This window comes from Pleurodeles waltl, chromosome 9 (assembly GCF_031143425.1).
Source record: "Pleurodeles waltl isolate 20211129_DDA chromosome 9, aPleWal1.hap1.20221129, whole genome shotgun sequence".
Lineage (NCBI taxonomy): Eukaryota > Metazoa > Chordata > Amphibia > Caudata > Salamandridae > Pleurodeles > Pleurodeles waltl.
In genome coordinates, this window is record NC_090448.1 from 772,067,853 (window position 1) to 772,085,477 (window position 17,625).

Here is a 17,625-nt window from a genome sequence, read left to right on the forward strand (position 1 = left end):
CTCACTGGCGCTACCTTGGAAAGGCTCCTTTTGGCTGACACAGCAAAATAGTGGGTGATAACTGGGCAATACTTGTACCTAGAATATTGGGTGAAAACACCCAAAAAAGGAATTCAAGAATCAAATGGAAAATATTCTTTTGCGAGGCAGAGAGCGGAATGTAATTATTCATTTCCCATTTGAGATCAGTTCTGTAGTTCCCATCGGAGAGCTTCCATATGATGAAAATATGGTGGTATTGGGTTTTTGATCAGATGGACAGCGGCCAACTTTCATGAACATTGATGTTGGACAAGCCTGGGGAATTTAAGTGCCACTGTGGTGTTAATGTTTTGTCATGGGCCCTGTTCCGAATGGATTCCAAGGAGTAAGTTAGGAAGTGAATGTGTTGTTTTGGTCAAAGGTGCAAATGTTTACTTTCTAGGTGGTAGTAGTAAGTTTCTATCCTTTATGTCCCACAGAATCAATCCATTTGATTTTTTGCTTTACCTCTGCTACTAACTTTTCCCTGCATTACACTGGAATATAGAGTGTACTGGGTTTAATAGTCAGATACACTGGGCCTGTGATGACTTGGAGGACGTTTTTTAGAATCGGTTCTGAATCTTTTTACCACCCCCCCACCACTTTTCCCTCCAGATCCACATTCCTTTCCATTGATAAGTTAAACAATTCTTCTGTAGATGGTAAGAACTGGTAAAAAGGCAAGGCGAGAAGTGATGGAGGTTACAGGGAAAGATAGACAGTTAAAGGCAGGAAGTACAACCAGGAAGGAAATGGTTATAGAGCTAATTATGAGGAGCTGGAAAGATTACATACGTGCAAGAAACTGAGGTAAAAGGATAGTAGGGACTGCTGCTGGTGCGTAAATCCGAGAGGCATAGTGTAAAAAAGGTAAATAGTATTAGTGTGTGTGGTACAACTTGAAGGCGAGCATGATAGTGAGTGGCGTTTAAGAGGAAGGCAGAAAGTGACAAAACACAGTAGGTTAGTGGAAAGAAGACTGGAAAGGTGGGTTTGGGGACTGAGAAGAGAGGGCCCATGAGTGGAGATCAGCAACCAGACATGGGCTGAGGTCTCAAAGAAGATGGAAAACTGGTAGAGGAGAGGGAAAACAGGACTGTGGGACAGGCGTTGGGTTTCAAGGTGGGGCTACGTCGGCAGGGCAGGTAAAGGTCCTGTATTTTAATCTAATTAATGTATTTGTATTTATCTTTACTGCCTGCTCTTACCTTCCCACATCATCTTCAAAACGTGATGTAAAGTATGCTAGGCAGTGGCAAAGGACATGCCACCACAAGGGGCTGAATAACCCCCATCTCAGGAGGTCAAGGTAACATATGCCCTCTTGACATCACCAGAGTGAAAATCGAGACGTGCAAAGAGGAAACCATCGGGATTAAACCTTCTCAATCTATGCACCCAGAATCTGGAACAACACCCTGCCACCTATCAGACTCTCTCCCTCTCTTCTGTTTCTGAAAGAAACCTAAAACACATTCTTCAAAACCACCTCTAGACCTCCTTTTAAGGGACCCTCATGTTCCACCTGGATCAGATACTTAGGGCCTGATTATGACCCTGGCGGACGGCGGAGGCCGTCCGCCAAGGTACCGCCGCTGAATGACCGCACCGCGGTCAAAAGACCGCGGCGGCCATTTAGACATTTCCTCTGGGCCGGCGGGCGCTCTCCAAAAGAGCGCCCGCCGGCCCAGAGGAAATGCCCCTGCAACGAGGACGCCGGCTCAGAATTGAGCCGGCGGAGTTGCAGGGGTGCGACGGGTGCAGTTGCACCCGTCGCGTATTTCAGTGTCTGCTTAGCAGACACTGAAATACTTTGCGGGGCCCTCTTACGGGGGCCCCTGCCGTGCCCATGCCATTGGCATGGGCACGGCAGGGGCCCCCAGGGGCCCCGCGGCACCCCCTACCGCCATCCTGTTCCTGGCGGGCAAACCGCCAGGAACAGGATGGCGGTAGGGGGTGTCAGAATCCCCCATGGCGGCGCAGCAAGCTGCGCCGCCATGGGGGATTCTAAGGGCAGCGGTAAACCGGCGGGAGACCGCCGGTTTGCCTCTTCTGACCGCAGCCGAACCGCCGCGGTCAGAATGCCCTGCGGGGCACCGCCGGCCTGTCGGCGGTGCTCCCGCCGACCCTGGCCCCGGTGGTCTTAGACCGCCGGGGTCAGAATGACCCCCTTAATGTGAAGAAACCTCCCCCTTCGCCCCTTCCACTATGTACACAATCTTCAATTGCCCTCCCCCCTCAAATTTGTGCCGGCTTTCTCACTTCCAAGCTCCTGCTATACAAATTATAATAAATACCAACTGGGAGATATATTTTTAGACCACTTCAGTTGAATCCTGTCTAAGATGGTGCTAAATGTATCATTGACTAGGTTGTGTGGCAGCACTATGTTTGATAAGCATATTGTTTTCGCTTTTCCAGGTGTGTTAATCTGGCAGAGTAAAAAGAGACTGTTCGTATGCATTCCCATGAATCCCGTCATAAAGCAGGATTCTTTCTTTGAACGCTTGGAAACAGCTGTGAATTTGGAGATGGTGGACTGCCAAGGACAACAGACTTCCGTCACCTTGAGAGTGCTGGTACGAAAGCCCTTGTTCCTCAAAGGCCTAGTTGTTACAGCACAATACTGTTGACCCACCCTAAAAGTGACAATGGGGGGGGTGGACACAAGCAGAAGTTGTAAGAAAACCTGTATGTTCCTTCCAATTCCAACCACTGCCCCACTGACGCAGGAAGCTGGTCCCCAAGGAGATCTTCACTGCGCGAATGGTTACCAAACAACATAGCTGGCATGGAGATCTACCATTCTAAGAATGTTTACCAAATGCCATTGTCAAGCAGTAACCAATTTATGCTGTGCAACAGCAGAATTAATCACAAATCATTGATATAGTCCCTGGCGACAAGCAACATTGACATTTTGAGTCACAAAAGACATTTGCAATTCGTGATTTCACTTTGGTACATTTTTGTTTCTCTGCCACAAACGTAGCTACCGCTTTGCTAGTTTGTTGACATTATGAGTCACAAAGACACACACAAATTGAAATGTCACTTTAGCACATTACATTCTTGCTTCTGTATCCCTTACACAACTGCTGCGTATCTTGTTAGGCATGCCGACAGCAGACTTACTGAAGAAGAAAAACTTTCAATACATTGTGCCCTACATAAATAGAAGCATTCAAATAGACCGATTCAGACTGGAAATCCCCTATTTTGGAAGCCACAAATTTCTTTATTTTGGCTGTCTCCCGCCTGAAATTGCCTCCCTTCAATAAATAGATGTCAATGAGAGAAATACGTTCTCCTGATTATTGTTTTTAAATGTCCCACTTTGCTTATTATAATCCTGGCATATATGAAGAAAATGTCCTAACCACATCGCATGAGGCCATTATAAAACCGTAATTAGAAGATGGTGTTAGTGAGCAGAAGGTGGCCAGGCGCTGTACTACAGAGAGGAAGGACCAGCGGAAATACGGCGACGGGCACTAAAGAATGAAAGGTAGAGGGTTTGTAGGCAGAAGAGACTCATACTGGACCTTACAAATGAAATCTAGAGACGGGGAGAGAAAGAAAGCGAGAGGTAGGAACGGAGAGCAAAAGAAAGGAAGTGAGGCAGAAAGAGAGTGGGAAAGTGTGCAATATTGTAAGGGGCGGAAACAGCTGCTGTCCTGATGGGAGAAGAAAACATAGAAGGGCAGCTACGCGCAGGAAATGAACAGGCTGGAAGAAACAGCGGGGAGAGGAGGCGGAGGGCTACGAAGGCGGAAGGTGAGGAAACATAATAGATCATCTGGAGAGGTTCTGAAGGGGCATCATGACCTTCTGACCCCAGAGCACTTACAGTTAATGAACCAAATGGTAGCCATCGTGACCGAGAAGAAGTTTTGCGGGGTCATGTCCAGCTTCACCAGGACGGTGGTGAGGATAAAGAGAAGAAGGATTCCCAGCATACTGCCCACGATGCGCACCCTGTCCGGGATCCTGGGTAGAAAAAACACAATTATGGCCCATCAGAATCAATTTGTCAGCAAAAAGAGGGAGACACGAGGGGGGGGGGGAGGGGGAGCGGGGAAATAAGGCATACAGAAATAGGGAAAGAGAAAGAGGAGAGAAAAAGAAAAGGTCAAAGAAAGAATTAGCAAGAGAAAAAGATAAACAAGCATTGGCGAAACCAATGGGTAGCGCTGTTGGGTCCTATCGTCCAGGGTTGTAACTTCGAGGGTGGGGGGGGGGGGGGGGGGGGTCGGATATGGTACACCCCCCTTATAAATGTATTATCAATCAGTCGGGTCCAGGAGCTTTCAGTTGGGTATGGAAAGGTGTCTATCGTAGTTCACCTGATATTTTTAAATACTCATACAAAACCACACACACTCTGGTCTCTGTTGTAATGGTCTTAAAACATGGTTATTTTACAAAGTGCTGTGTTTAAAGCACCCCTCACAATTTTCACGTATTTCCCTTTTCACTGGCCCTTAAGCTCCCCTCGTGCTACTTCTCACCCAGTTATTAACATGACTCACTGGCTGTTTGTTGGAAAATCTGAAGCTCACATCCGCCAGTCTTACCGACCAAGCTACGCCCCTGCTATCGACATTTGCTTTTGGCGGTGCTGTACAGTATGAGATTCTGTGCATCATCAGCAAAATAGAAATAAAAAAGGGGCGATGGTGGTCGCGTCATTCTACTGACATGAAATGTGCACGCCAGTGGAATGGTATGAGCATCATTTGCTTTAATCTTTTATTTACTGATTATTGATCCAAGATGTCAAATGCTACCAGCATCAGTGAATACGAAAATAAAGATTTTTTTAGAGCGAAAGTGTCAATTACACCACAGAAGCACACAGGCAGAGTGAGAGCAACAAAGAACGCAGGGTGGTGGTAGAGACACAGTCAAGAAAGCGCAGCACAGGGCGAGAGAAGCACATGGAAGAGAGATCAAAATGGAGGGGGGGGAGTAAAAATCATACAATGGAGCCTGCTGGAAAACATACGAACTTGTAGAGTTCACGAAAAGTAAACAAAAATAAACAAGAGAGACCAGGGTAATGCGGAGGGGGAGAAAAGAAAACAGGTGAAACGGAACAACACGAAGCAGAAGGCAGGGACAGAGGCACATGAGGGAGATAGCTGGAAAACACTGACACTCGTGTGGAGTGCTGAAGAGAAAGGACAGAAGTAGTTCACTAAAAGTGAGCAGTGGTAGAACCCAAATATAGAGGCTATGTTTCAGAGGAGGGGCAAACAGAAGATGGCCAAGGCAAGCCATTCAATAAGAAGCAAGCAAATTAGAGTGACAATAAAAAAATCTAGTGCTATGCAACGGGAAGGTCTGAAGCCCGTTTTAAGTTCTTGGAAAGCTGAAAAAGGTATTTTGCAACCAGACAGTTTGCACTGTCTGGCAGACTCAACCAAAAATAGAGAAAGAGACTGCTAGAAAGGGAAGAAAAGAGGGAGTGAAAAGAAGAGGAGGAAAGGGCAAAAGTGTGACAGAGGGCAGAAAAAAGGAGGGTGAGTGAAATGATATATAAGATACTACAAGCAAGACGTCAATAAAAACAGAGCTCATAGAGAAAGAAAAGGGCGGAATGAGAACAACGTGTAGGTAGACTGTGAAATTATAAAAAGGCAACATGTTAGAGAAAGTAGAGACAGAAAGCGAGACATGAAAGAATGAAAGGGAAAGAGCTAGAAGAGAGAAAACAATGGAAAAGGGAGATAGAAGACAGGAGAAATAAAGATAGAGATAAAGAAATCAGGAGAGGATCAGAAATAATGAGGGGCCAGAGATAGAGCTAGCCATACAGTGGTCAAGGTAAGCAGATGAAATGGAGAGAACACATAAAAAAAGAGATAGAATTCCTACTCAGAACAGATACTAAGAGGCGAGATGTATGAATGCCTATAAACTAAATAGTCTTTCCAGGCTGCCAGGGTGGTAGAGCGTCCGTCAGCCACTCACCACTGGTAGAGGAAGGAGTTGAGGAGCGTGAAGAGCAGCAGAGGCAGCTGAGACAGAAGAGTCATCCAGTTGCTGAAGTTGAACTCATCCCGAGCTACGGGGCCAACTGTGGCGTTCCCGCCTGTGCTGCGGGCCTCCAGCATTGTGGCGTTTCCAACGTCTTCAACAGCACTGCTGCTGTCGGCCAGCCGAGTCAGGAAATACTGAGGGAATAAGCACGACACAGGCAGTTACCAGTTAGTTCAGTTGATGAGTTGCTTTGCACCCTCACTCTCACTTGAGCACGTTTATATATTTACTTGTTGTTTTAATGCATCACTTGCGTTACCTTACGGCAGCATCCCAGCACTCACATTCAGGAAGGAAGAAGGCTGATGGACATAGGCGGAAGGGTTAATGAGGTAAGAGAGGTGAACAGTGCATAATGAAAGAAATAGTTAGGGGCAGGGTTCGGAAGTTTTCCGTAGAAATCTACTGCTGGTGCTGCCGAATACTACCAGGATTATCAATACCAAGCTGTAAAGTCTCATTCCACACCAGGCATCTTTCTTTCACACCCTACCCTTTAAGTCTCCTTCTCTCACTCATGCGGGTTTTTATGATCCCTGTTTTTTTAGGGTCGAGCGCACAAGCGCTCCGTCCCTTTTGTAATCTCTCTCTGGGCTTTTAACCACACCCATGTCTTGCTTGTCACTTTCATTGGTTTGTGGGCTTGCCTTTTAAAATCTGCTTGATTTCATTAGTGAAAGGCATGCATACGTCATGCCTTTTCCAGTGTTTTTCCCGCTTCCACAGCACAGCACCGGTAAACTATTGAAAACATACGAGGCTCCATGTTTTCAGCCTGGCTTCTGCACTACTTTATCTTTTTATCACGCTGGTTTTTACATAGCGTGATCGCGCTGGGTTTTACATAGCGCAATCGCCCTCCCCGCCAATTTCAGCACGATCGTGCTCAGTTTTTTTCTTCCAATTTACGTGGCAAGAAAAGTCCGGTTAGGAGTTTACAACGCTAATAGCTATAACTAGAGCAAATGCTAGACACATTGCATTGCAAATGCTTCTTTTCCTCTTCTTTTTGATCCCTTTAACTCTCCTTTTCTCACTCGTGTGGGTTTTTATCATCCCTGTTTTTTTTCCTCTTGCTGTTGCTCCTACTGATCCCGGTTCCCAAAAAATGAGTACTGAGTTGAAAAATGCCTTCACAAATTAAGCACTGTTGAAGAGATAGTTTACCAAGCTCTAAAATGAAAGGGATGTGCTTCATGTCTTTCAAAACTTGCAACTTTAGTGTTGAGTTGGAAAGCAAAAAGGAAGGAGTTCCCCTAGGAAGAACCTTAAACTTTCAGAGTCTTCCCGCTATATTGGTTGTATCATGCACATATTTTTTCGGGCAGATTTATCTCAAGTGCCTGTATGGGTGATATGGGAGCAACAGGGCCACAGTGTACAAGCCAAGAGTACATAAATGTAATCCGGAATACATGGTTCCTTTCGGACACTTAAACTTGCCAGCTACCATGATGAAGTTAAAGCCTCATGCTAGCTCTTTTCCTTGTTACACTCTTGGGCTTTCATTCTTTCCTATTTCTTGACCTTCTGGAAGAATTCAGTCACCTGCTGATGTCTTTCATTCAATTTAAAAAGAACCCGGCTCATAGGTTTAATTGTTGCATTCTCCTTAGTTCAATAGATTTTAAAGCTAAATTTGCCTATTACAGTTTGCATATTTTCATGGTATTGGCTTTCTGATGATCTCGAAGATCTAGCGAAATGATGACGCTCATGCATAACTGATGCAGTCTTGTCATAACACTTTACAAGACCCACAAGCTGAATCTTCCTTTCTCGAAGAACAATTTATTTAGATTTTGTGGGAAATCTGAAGAAACAATAATCCATGTGCTTTTACAATGTCACGCAAAACAGCCATTTGAACGAAACCTTGAATTCGCAGTCTGCATCAAATTCATTATTATGGAGTATTGTGACTGCTTTGTGTTAATATGCTCGTAATTCCTTTATAGCTTTTTAGGCAATTTGAGCCTGTATGTAACATGTTGTAGGTTTAACTTTTCTGCCCTCTTTTATTTTTCATTCATATTTGTGCATTTTCCAGTATTGTTTACTTTATAAGTGTTTAACTACTTTATTACTTTTCTTTATCCCAAACAACAGAAATTCCTTTAGAGAAGGATGGCTTATGAGACCTCATCTCTACACAAATCATATCTGTTAATGTGCAGCTTTTTGATGTAGCAACTTTTTGCATCAGATGATACCCCTGGTCTCCCCCAGTGAAAAAACGTAGCAGAAAATTGTTACATGTATTGTACAGTTTCTATTTGTTTCACCCTCTAATTTTGTAATATTATTTTCTCTCCAAGTCCAAACAGAGCTGAATACTTTAAGAAACAAAGAGTATACACAAGCCCCTTGAACTTATTGAAGGTTTCCCTTGGTTTTACTTGGGGCCACAATTCATCCAACAGTTGTCAAACTTCAAGATGATGATTGTCAGGACCAGTGTCCGGGGCAAAATCAGTAACATCAATATGCAAGGGAGCTCACAAAGCATCATGTTTTAGTTGCATTGTTGATTCTATGTATAAATGACAGCTTTCTAAAAAGAATCCTCGAAGCTATGACTTGATAAGATTCAAATGGTGGAGTGGCCACAAAGGTGGGGAGTTGAAAGGGAATCTAGTGGCGTTTTTCAACCTTGTACCAGGGAATCTGTTTTGGGTGCATTGGGGCAGTTTTATGTCACATCTTTTGCTGCGCTCCTTCCCTAGTTTTTTAGAGATACAAACAAGGATCCAGATAGCTTCTGTATACACAAGGCAGCAGATGCCTTGATTCTCATTGTATACTGTAAACAAGAAAAATGTGACACAGCTATAATCCTAGGAGTGGTGCCTGAGTGCCATGTGGAACGTTACTTGTCTCTGGAATGCCTCTGTTTCACTTAATGCATGAGGTCTATGAGGAATGGATTGAACCTCTTCAAGGCTGATCCCATGACCGAATGGACATAGTCAAGACAGGAGAGGAGAATAATACAATCGACTGAGTCAAACACCACAAAGACATTTACGATTAAGGTACACATGCCTCTGGTTGTAAACAGTTCTTCCCCATATTCATTAGGGTGCATTTCATTGCCTTCCACAGATAGGAACAAGATTGGATATCACTCGTGGTATGGTTGAGCTGGAGGTGATCAGAGAGTTTTAGAGTCACTGTGTTTTTCTACCATCTTCCTCATGCTTCTTACTCTTGCGATTGATCAGTGGTTTGCCAAAGATATCTGGTCAGTAGTGGGTTCCTTCAGCAAACATGTAACAGTGACATAGTTCAGCTTCAGATGGTTTTCACCACACATAGAGGTGCGGTGACATATGTAATGATTTGAAATATATTCTGTTTTACGTGATTTAGATTTGCTGATGTCAGCAGGTGATGTACAGGATCTGAGTCTCCAAAAGATCTTACCATACATTCCTTAGATACCTCTACAAATGCATATAAAAGTGGGGAGGTGTTGATGTCTGTTTACAATTACAGTTTGGTCTAGGAATCATCTGATGCAATGCTGCCTCGGATTTAAAAAATTCTTCTGGGAAGAAAGCCATGAAGTCACCGCACAGGAATCGAGATGGCGCTGCAATGAAGGAACCTGGAGTCGTGCCCCACTATCTCCAAGTAACCCACATGAAAGTTTCTGTAGACAATTTTTCTGCTTTGAGGTATACGCCTTCTTCAAGCAGGTGTCAGAATGTTTAATATCACAATCATTGATATGACAATTAGACAGGCAGTCCGCAGGCAAGCATGACTTTAACCAGATGGATGTGAGAGGCATGCCCCTTCTTTTAAGAGTGAGATGTCATCAAACAACCGTTTGTTGGTGGGTGCTTTAGTTGATCTGACTGTTCTTTTATTCAATCGACCCACTATCTTAATGGCAGTGGCTGTTGCTACTCTGATCTGGATCAGTATACCTGTGGGACGACAAAGAGCTGATGGCCAAACTTTGAGGGCCAGAGTTAGGGTGCTGGTGTGGACACTTTTAAATGTTAGTTCCAAAATACACCCACCCCCTCCCCCAACCAATGGGAATAAGGGGGAGCACATCGAACAGCGAAGGGACAGTTTTGATCCTATGACCTAAACACTGCCATTTTGAGTGCATTAACCTTCTGTGAAACTGCTCTGCAGAACAACTCTCAATGTGTCCTTTAAGCCTGTCTCATAGTCTTACACTGATAGAGAACTGTGTCAAAGAAAGAAGCAGCACGCCACGCAGAACATGAGAGGTCCATATTACTACTCACTGGAATGGCGGTGATAAAGAAGTTCCATGGTAGAAGCGTTCCCAGTCCAAGGATAAAGAAGATGATGCTGACCATGTGATATCTGAAAAGGAGCAGTAAAAACTGTGAAAAATTAATTATCTATGTGCATGGGGCAACCGCCCTGCTGCCCATGTAGAACTTTGGAACAATGGTACTGCTTGATGTGTGTGCAGACCTTGCAACACTGGTTTAGGAAGCACTAGGCGCTGTAAGATTTATATATAAAAGAAACAACTACACATCTAGAAACACAGGCCAGGATCACATCAAATAGCCCAAAAAATAAAATCTACAAATTATAATGTTCTAATCTGCCTACAAAACACAGAAAGCAGACTTTATAATGCTGATAAACAGTGAGAAACATACCCTCCGCTGCCTAACAGAAATGGGAAATCTCAGACATTCATCCCAGTGACAGCTGAAATAGAAACATTTTTAGCTCTTAAAGACAAAGTAGTGACAGTGCTCGGTACAGAGCAGAGGGCAGTTATTTTAAAACATGTAAATGCAGCAACAGAAAATACAGGAATAAAGGCCTAGCTAAGACCCTACGTCTATCTCACATTTGCTTGGGTATGGTACCAGAATACAGCGACCTAAGTATGTCTGCCAAAAATATTGTGTTCTAAATATTGCTTACCAGAAGTTAACAAAAGAAAACCTTCATCTAACGGGCCTATATTTTTTGCAAATGGTAATTTGCCCATGATATTTGTGCGAGATTATATTTTGTGTGTATCGTTATACTGACGTACCTCATTTGCTGATCGTGAGCGTCCAGTTACGGCAGCTTGTGAGTGAATCAAGTTTTTTTTTTTGTTTTTTTGTTTTTTACTATTTTACGTTTTACAAATAAGGCAGGTCTATTTAAACTGTATGTTTTACGCCAAGGATAACCGAAGAAGCACAATTAAAATGGGTGGCACATGCCCATGCTTTCTACACCCAAATTATATTATTTTCACTAATAAGGGTGTTGTGAAATGAGGCATTGACACTTACTGTCTAGGGCTGGGAGTGATGCACTTGCGATGACACCTACTGGTCATGGCCTGAAGTGCTGCTCTAAATTGACATCTGCTGGACAGGACTGTGAAACCTATTTTTACAGTGACAGCTAGTGGCAGCTCTGCTCTTAGAATAACTCACCTGTGATGAGGTATTTGGAGCTCTCCTCCTGCTGGCTGGGGTGCTCCTGAGACACCGTCTGGCAAGGACTGGAAGTATGGCCTCTACACAGTGATACCTGCTGGCCTAAGCAGGAAGTGCCGCCTTTCCTGTAGCAACCGCTGACCCTGGCTAGAAGTGTTTCTCGACAGTGACACCTGGTGGCCAGAGAAAGGCTCCCCCGCTTTTTACTAATATCCTTGGAGCAAGACTGGAAGAACTACTCAGACAGTGACACACACCTAGCAGCTAGGCATTGCGTTCACTGGTATACCTACTGCTCGGGACTAGGAATGCTGATTTTATGGTCCCTCCAATTGGCTGGGGCTGGAATCTTTGCTGTCACTGTGACGTCTGCTGGCGGCAGCGTTGGCTTTACAGTGGTACCAGTTGGCTGGTGTTGGAAGCTACACCTTCTGGCCGGGGGTGGAATTGCTGCTCCTACTGTGCAGCTCCTGGCTGGTAGCGTGTTAAAAAGCGAAACCTACTGTCGCAAGCTGGAACTTTGAGTAGATTTATCCGAGTTCACAACTGAGCTTGCACTTCAATGATGTTACATTCAGTGAAAATGAGTGACACCTTAACTTGTATCTTTCTTTCTTTAAGAAATGTGCACATAAGTTTGGTATAATAAAAACTAAAAAAAAAAAAAAAAAACAATCATTTGACGGAATAAACAATAAGGAGTCAAGAAAAAGAAGGAGGAGTTAGAAGGTGAGAAAACGTACGATGGGCGTACTATCACCGGAAAGAAAATGGCCAGAGAGGGGTCAGGAGCAGTGTGGGAGTGTAGGAGTGAAGGAGTGGAGGGGAAAGTCAAATTAGGAAGTGGGGAGACATAAGGAGACGGACAAACACAAAGAGGCAACGTGTGTGAGAGAAAGAGGAGACAGGGTAACAGTGTACCAGAGATGGAGAGACAGAACAGTGAGAAACAGATAGAAAATATCAACTAGTCATGAAAAAGGGCAGAGGGGGTTACAGAGGGGTGGGGGTAGAGAAAGATAAAGACATGAAAGAGCCATAATAAGTGAGACAGTCAGAAAGCCAGGAAACGAGATGACGCCGGTTACATAGCAGAAGAGTGGGGCGGAGAGCAAGAGATCGAAAGTGTGTGGGTGGGTGTGGGAGGGGGGGGGGGTAGGGGGAACCAGAAAAAAGAGATGGAGAGCCATAAACAGAGTGGGTGGGCTGATAGAAACCGAAGGGGACAGGGTCGAGGAGCTAGGGAGAGGAAGCGGTGAGAGAGTAACAACAGAACAGATAGACTCCAGGCGAGAGCAGCGACAACAGGAAATAGCTGCGGTACGTACAGGTCCTTGGGGGCGTCCTTGTGACCCATCCTGTTGTCCTTGGAGGCTGCCTCCGCACCTGCTCCGCAGCCGCTCTGTGGATTCCTTGGTCCCTGCTGCTGTGACGTCTTCGGCTCTTGCTCTCGCCTGTCGCCCTGTGGCCACTATCTCGGTGCTGGCTCTCCTACCTGCAACGAGACCGAGCTCACGTAACCGCTCTGTTGACTATTGTACCGCGCCATCTATCGCATCTCCGTCAGCTCTGTCTGCCTCCGGAGGGGTGGGGGTCGGACTGGGGCACGTGGCCTCTATTTAGGGAAAGAGCGAAGGGAAGTGCATCCCATCGCCCGCGGCAGCTGCTTCATCGATCCTTGCCGAACCGGAATTACAAAATGCGTGGACGGGCACGTGTGTCTGAGCAGTGAAACCTTGCAGGTAGATTATGTGGGACATGTGAGTGTGGAAGCCAGTGAACCAGTGAACATGCTGGTGCTGTGGAGTGATGTTACTCTCTTGCTGGAAATTTAAATAATTTACTTTGGAAACCAACTAATTGAAGGCGGCAGCTGTGGACGGTTGCGGGGGAGGGGGGGGGGGGGGCTTTAGATGGGAGGGGGAGGGTCGAGGGCTGAAGAATGAAGGGATGAGTCAATGACTTGGCCTATTTTTTATATCGTTTGTAAACCCTGCCTGTGAAGAAATTTACAGCAAGGTAATAAACTTCTAGAAAACCTGTTCCGGCAATTTGAAGGAGCCATCAAATGAAGAAGGCGCCAAACAACAATCCCCTTTGTTCTGTATCGTTTGTCTGATGCTGTCAGCTGGGGTTTACAGACATCTTGTGACATCATTCACCCATTAGCCACTTTAGTTTGTCATAATGCATTTCAAGTTGGCAGTGGGAATTAAGCCCATGCTGTAGAGAGCTACGGGTATCTAACGCGTTTCAGCGTCTAATACCTAACCTACATTTATGGTCACCGTGTGAGGGGGGCTTGAACTTGGTGGGATCCGGTACTTTAGCGACGATACTGTCTTTAGGCACTTCTACCATCCGCTTCCAAAAGGAAAAAAACCCAAACAAACAAACCTTGTCAGACTGCTGTCAATGTCCTGGGGCAATTTAAGATCATGCAATAAAGATCGCCAGCACAGATCCTCGAGAGAAAAGCTGGAAAACCTCTATGAGCAAACATAGGTGTTTCCAGCTCAACTTTTCTTCCACTGTATGACATTGGTTTCTCACTGTATGAAGAGAGTCAATATAATGTGACATACGGTGACACCATGTGTTGGCAGCCCTGTGGTACTGTTGAGATAACTCAGACTGTTAATGCACTTGCCAAAAAGATCTGTATATAATCTCTTGTCACAGATGTGATTTATTGAATTAGCTCAGATGGTTCATGTGCCTGCTGCAGAGCACTGTCTGCAACACTGAAGTTCTAGATTTATGTTCTGTGTAAGATAGCGCAGTGAATTAAAGCTTTTGTTGTGGAGATCATTGTGAAGCTTTCAGGCAATGTATTATGTGGGATGAAAAAAATAATGGTGGTGGTTGCTAAAAGAGGTTTGGCCAAGTAAACTTAACTAGAAATCCTTTCTCAATCGTGTTACCTGTGTAATTAGAATTGAAAATGTTTCAATTCTGAAAATACGAAACTGTGACTTAAACATTACCAAGGCCTGTGGGAGAGATAATAATCTTCGGAGTGTCTCTTCCCTGTGCACATCTTTATTCAGCATCCTTTCAGTCTTTTAGACACTTGCGCCCTTTTCTACCCACAGCCAGTGCTTAATTTCTTAAATAAAAAGGTGCCGGTGCCCAAAGCCCTCCTCTTAAACACGTGGCTGCTGCAATTAAATTTGGGAACACGGAATACTGAGGCAGCCTAATCCTTAAAGATCTCGGGCCTCTTCAGTTCATGTAAAGCCACTCCCTGCCCCTTCAGCTCACTCTAGCAGCTTCATGCTTTCTCCCGTTGTGACGCTTTTGCTTTCCCCACCTCCTCCGTTTTTCCCATATGTGTCTTTTCCTCCCAGCAAATGCTTGAGGCAGAAGAATAAGCCCCGGCCCTCAAAAATAAGTGCCGGTGCTAAGCACCGGAAACCACAAGCACAAATTAAACACTGCCCACATCTATCTGAAATCCCCCACCTGCATGTCCCGCACCTTTCTACAATTACAAGACACATAGGCAACTATCCTTCTGCGCACTTTCCAGAGAGGGCAAGGATTGGATGTGCATCTATCTGCACACTTCTATAACCCAATGACAGACACTGTGAGGAACTTGCACTGCCTTAACTTCAGAGCTGTCAATGATGCGTCTTGATAAACACCCACCCACAGAGCAAACTCACGCAATCATTTGAGGGCAACTCAGTTCCAAAGTATGCATGATACAAGACACATGTTGAATGAAAAAAAAACCTGCAGAAACATAACATTTTGAAAAACATAAATGTTCTCACATAATGCATGATGACATAACATATGGATTGGAGACAGAGATTCTTTGCTGGCATGGACTACCTTCAGAGCTTTTAAGGACATTATTGAGAAATCTATCAGTGTTTTTGCAAATTCAGTTTGTAGTGGGTGATACGTAAATGGATAATATGTGTGTAAAAATACAACTGACATTCCTAGAGGACACAAATACATAAATTACAGATTTGGGGAACGTCAAAACACTTTAAATCTCAGTTTATCTCTTGAAAACTTGAGAACTGGAGTGTATCGTTTCATTGATTGTGTTGCTTAACCTGGCTGCAAGGTGTGAGTGTTCAACGTGGCTTCGTTTGGCACCCTGCTCCTACTGGCCAGGACAAACCTTGGACAAGAGGAATTACTGATGCATTAAAGAGGCATTTGTAGATATATAGGTCAATAAGATCTTTCCTGCACTGCACAAAGACAAGTGCACTGTACATGTGATGGCCTTTCAGTCCGTGTTCTATCAGAACCCTGCAAACAGGACACAACAGCAACAATTCTGTGGACTCATCTTGGAATGTGATTTCAGCTCATGAATAGCTGCTGAAACTGGAATCCAACTGGTTTCCACTCAATGACAGCTCTGCATAGTAGCAGTAACAGAATGCTTACTAGTCGAATGTTTAGTCTCTGTTCCTAAGGTCCCTGCTGTCCTAAGGTTAGTTGCTCTACCCCAGAATATCTAAAATGCCTGTTCCCACAATATACAGGAAATGTTGGCATGCCAACTCTGGCATCAAATTCAAGTCGGTCATGTCTTTGATACTATCATGTGCATAAACCCACAATTCTCTCTGTCATGGATACAGTGGCCCTAACATGCCCCTGAGAGCGAGTGACTCACAGATCTCACTTAACTTGACTCGCAGATCTCACTGTGGTCAACATCTCTCAACCTTGAGCTATAGGTAGAGTCAAACCGCGAGGTATATAACCAAATCTCTAGTGCAACGCCCTTTTCTGTTTGACACTTACATATTAACAACTCTACTGCCTGCTTCTCGAAGAAATGAAAGAACAAGCGTGAATACTGCTGAATTCACATTTATGAATCATGTACCCCGATGTCGACTTGCACGGCGCCCAGTGCCCGCTGCACCATGATTGGTACTAAAATGAAGGAGGAGGCGACCGGGTATTCCTAAAATCCTGGCTACACAAATATAAAAGCGACGATGGTTCCCTCGGATTCGTTAGGCAGGACATTGTTGTTAATGGATAAATGAAACAGTTTTTGTTCTCTATTATCACAATAATAGTAATAATGCTCAAATAAGTAGGCGCACCATAGGAGTGCGCAGTGGTTAGTGCATAGTGACATGTGAAAAAAGTCCACAGAATAATAGTGCAACAGAGAAGCAACACTAAGTATGATGCAATCGATTTTTTGAGGACACTGACTCAGCTACTTCAGATTTTTATTTTGTACACGATATTAACACACCCAACAAAGAAACACCTCGACGTTTCAGGTTCCCGGGAGATTAATTGTGGGTGGGGTCATTATCAGGACAGAAGAAACTTAGCATCCTATGACTGATGATAAAGTGATTAAAAAAGATTAACTCTCAACATTATGCAAATCACATATATACACATATGTAAATAAATATATATATATACACATATATAGAACTCTCATTTCTCCAGTTGCGTTCTCACCAGCCTCTGGCCGGCCCTTGTCACTGTGTGTTCACCATCACCAAGGTTCAGCCTCTCTACAGTACCTCAATTGCACCCAGTGGCTGTGTCATATCTCTGATTCCCCGAATGACCCACCTGGACCCCGCCTGCACTTCCCAACATGGCTGCCTACAGACAGCCCACCAATCAGCAACCTTCTGATGCACACATGCATATCTCATTTGTGAAGTAACGATTGACGCAGTTCAAGTGACATCAGGGCCCCGAGGTCTGAAGAGCCAAATCCTGCCCAGTTGTTTTTTTATTACCAAAACGGTTCATGGGGGTGGAGGATGTTCCCTGCTGCATTAGGGTCCGCCACCCTTTTGAAGCCAGTGGCGGTTATAGCGCCGAGGGTCACCTAATTCGTAACAACGCGCTACATAAAAACAATAAGACTACTGAGGATTTTACAGGAGCGCCAGCACGGAAATTTCCTACCTTACGAGGAGCAGTAGGCGAGTCCAAAATAGTGTACATGGGGAACAAAGGTCTGCAAGGCAGATCTGCTCTCCGGGATTTTCAAATGATTTCCATGGGAAACAAATGACCTTTCGCTAGATGATGGGGAGCATGCGCAGTAACTGGACATCAGAACTCGTGGACAAGGTGACCTGTGTTG

General features: G+C 44.6%; 1 protein-coding gene across 5 annotated transcripts in view; it reads right to left on the reverse strand.

Annotated features, from left to right (window-relative positions):
- The window catches only part of SLC29A2 (solute carrier family 29 member 2), a 64,850-nt gene that overhangs the window by 34,258 nt on the left and 12,967 nt on the right, over nucleotides 1-17,625 (reverse strand). For 2 of the 5 annotated variants that reach the window (XM_069207950.1, XM_069207951.1), the window contains exons 2-5: nucleotides 12,842-13,008; nucleotides 10,338-10,419; nucleotides 6,001-6,203; nucleotides 3,875-4,014 (exon numbers count right to left, since the gene is read on the reverse strand). In XM_069207950.1, the coding sequence (XP_069064051.1) occupies nucleotides 3,875-4,014; nucleotides 6,001-6,203; nucleotides 10,338-10,419; nucleotides 12,842-12,870 (454 nt within the window). In that variant the 5' untranslated portion in view covers nucleotides 12,871-13,008. Of the gene's footprint in view, nucleotides 1-3,874; nucleotides 4,015-6,000; nucleotides 6,204-10,337; nucleotides 10,420-12,841; nucleotides 13,358-17,444; nucleotides 17,550-17,625 lie in introns of those variants that run through there. The other 3 variants (XM_069207953.1, XM_069207952.1, XM_069207954.1) reach the window with 3 other exon arrangements.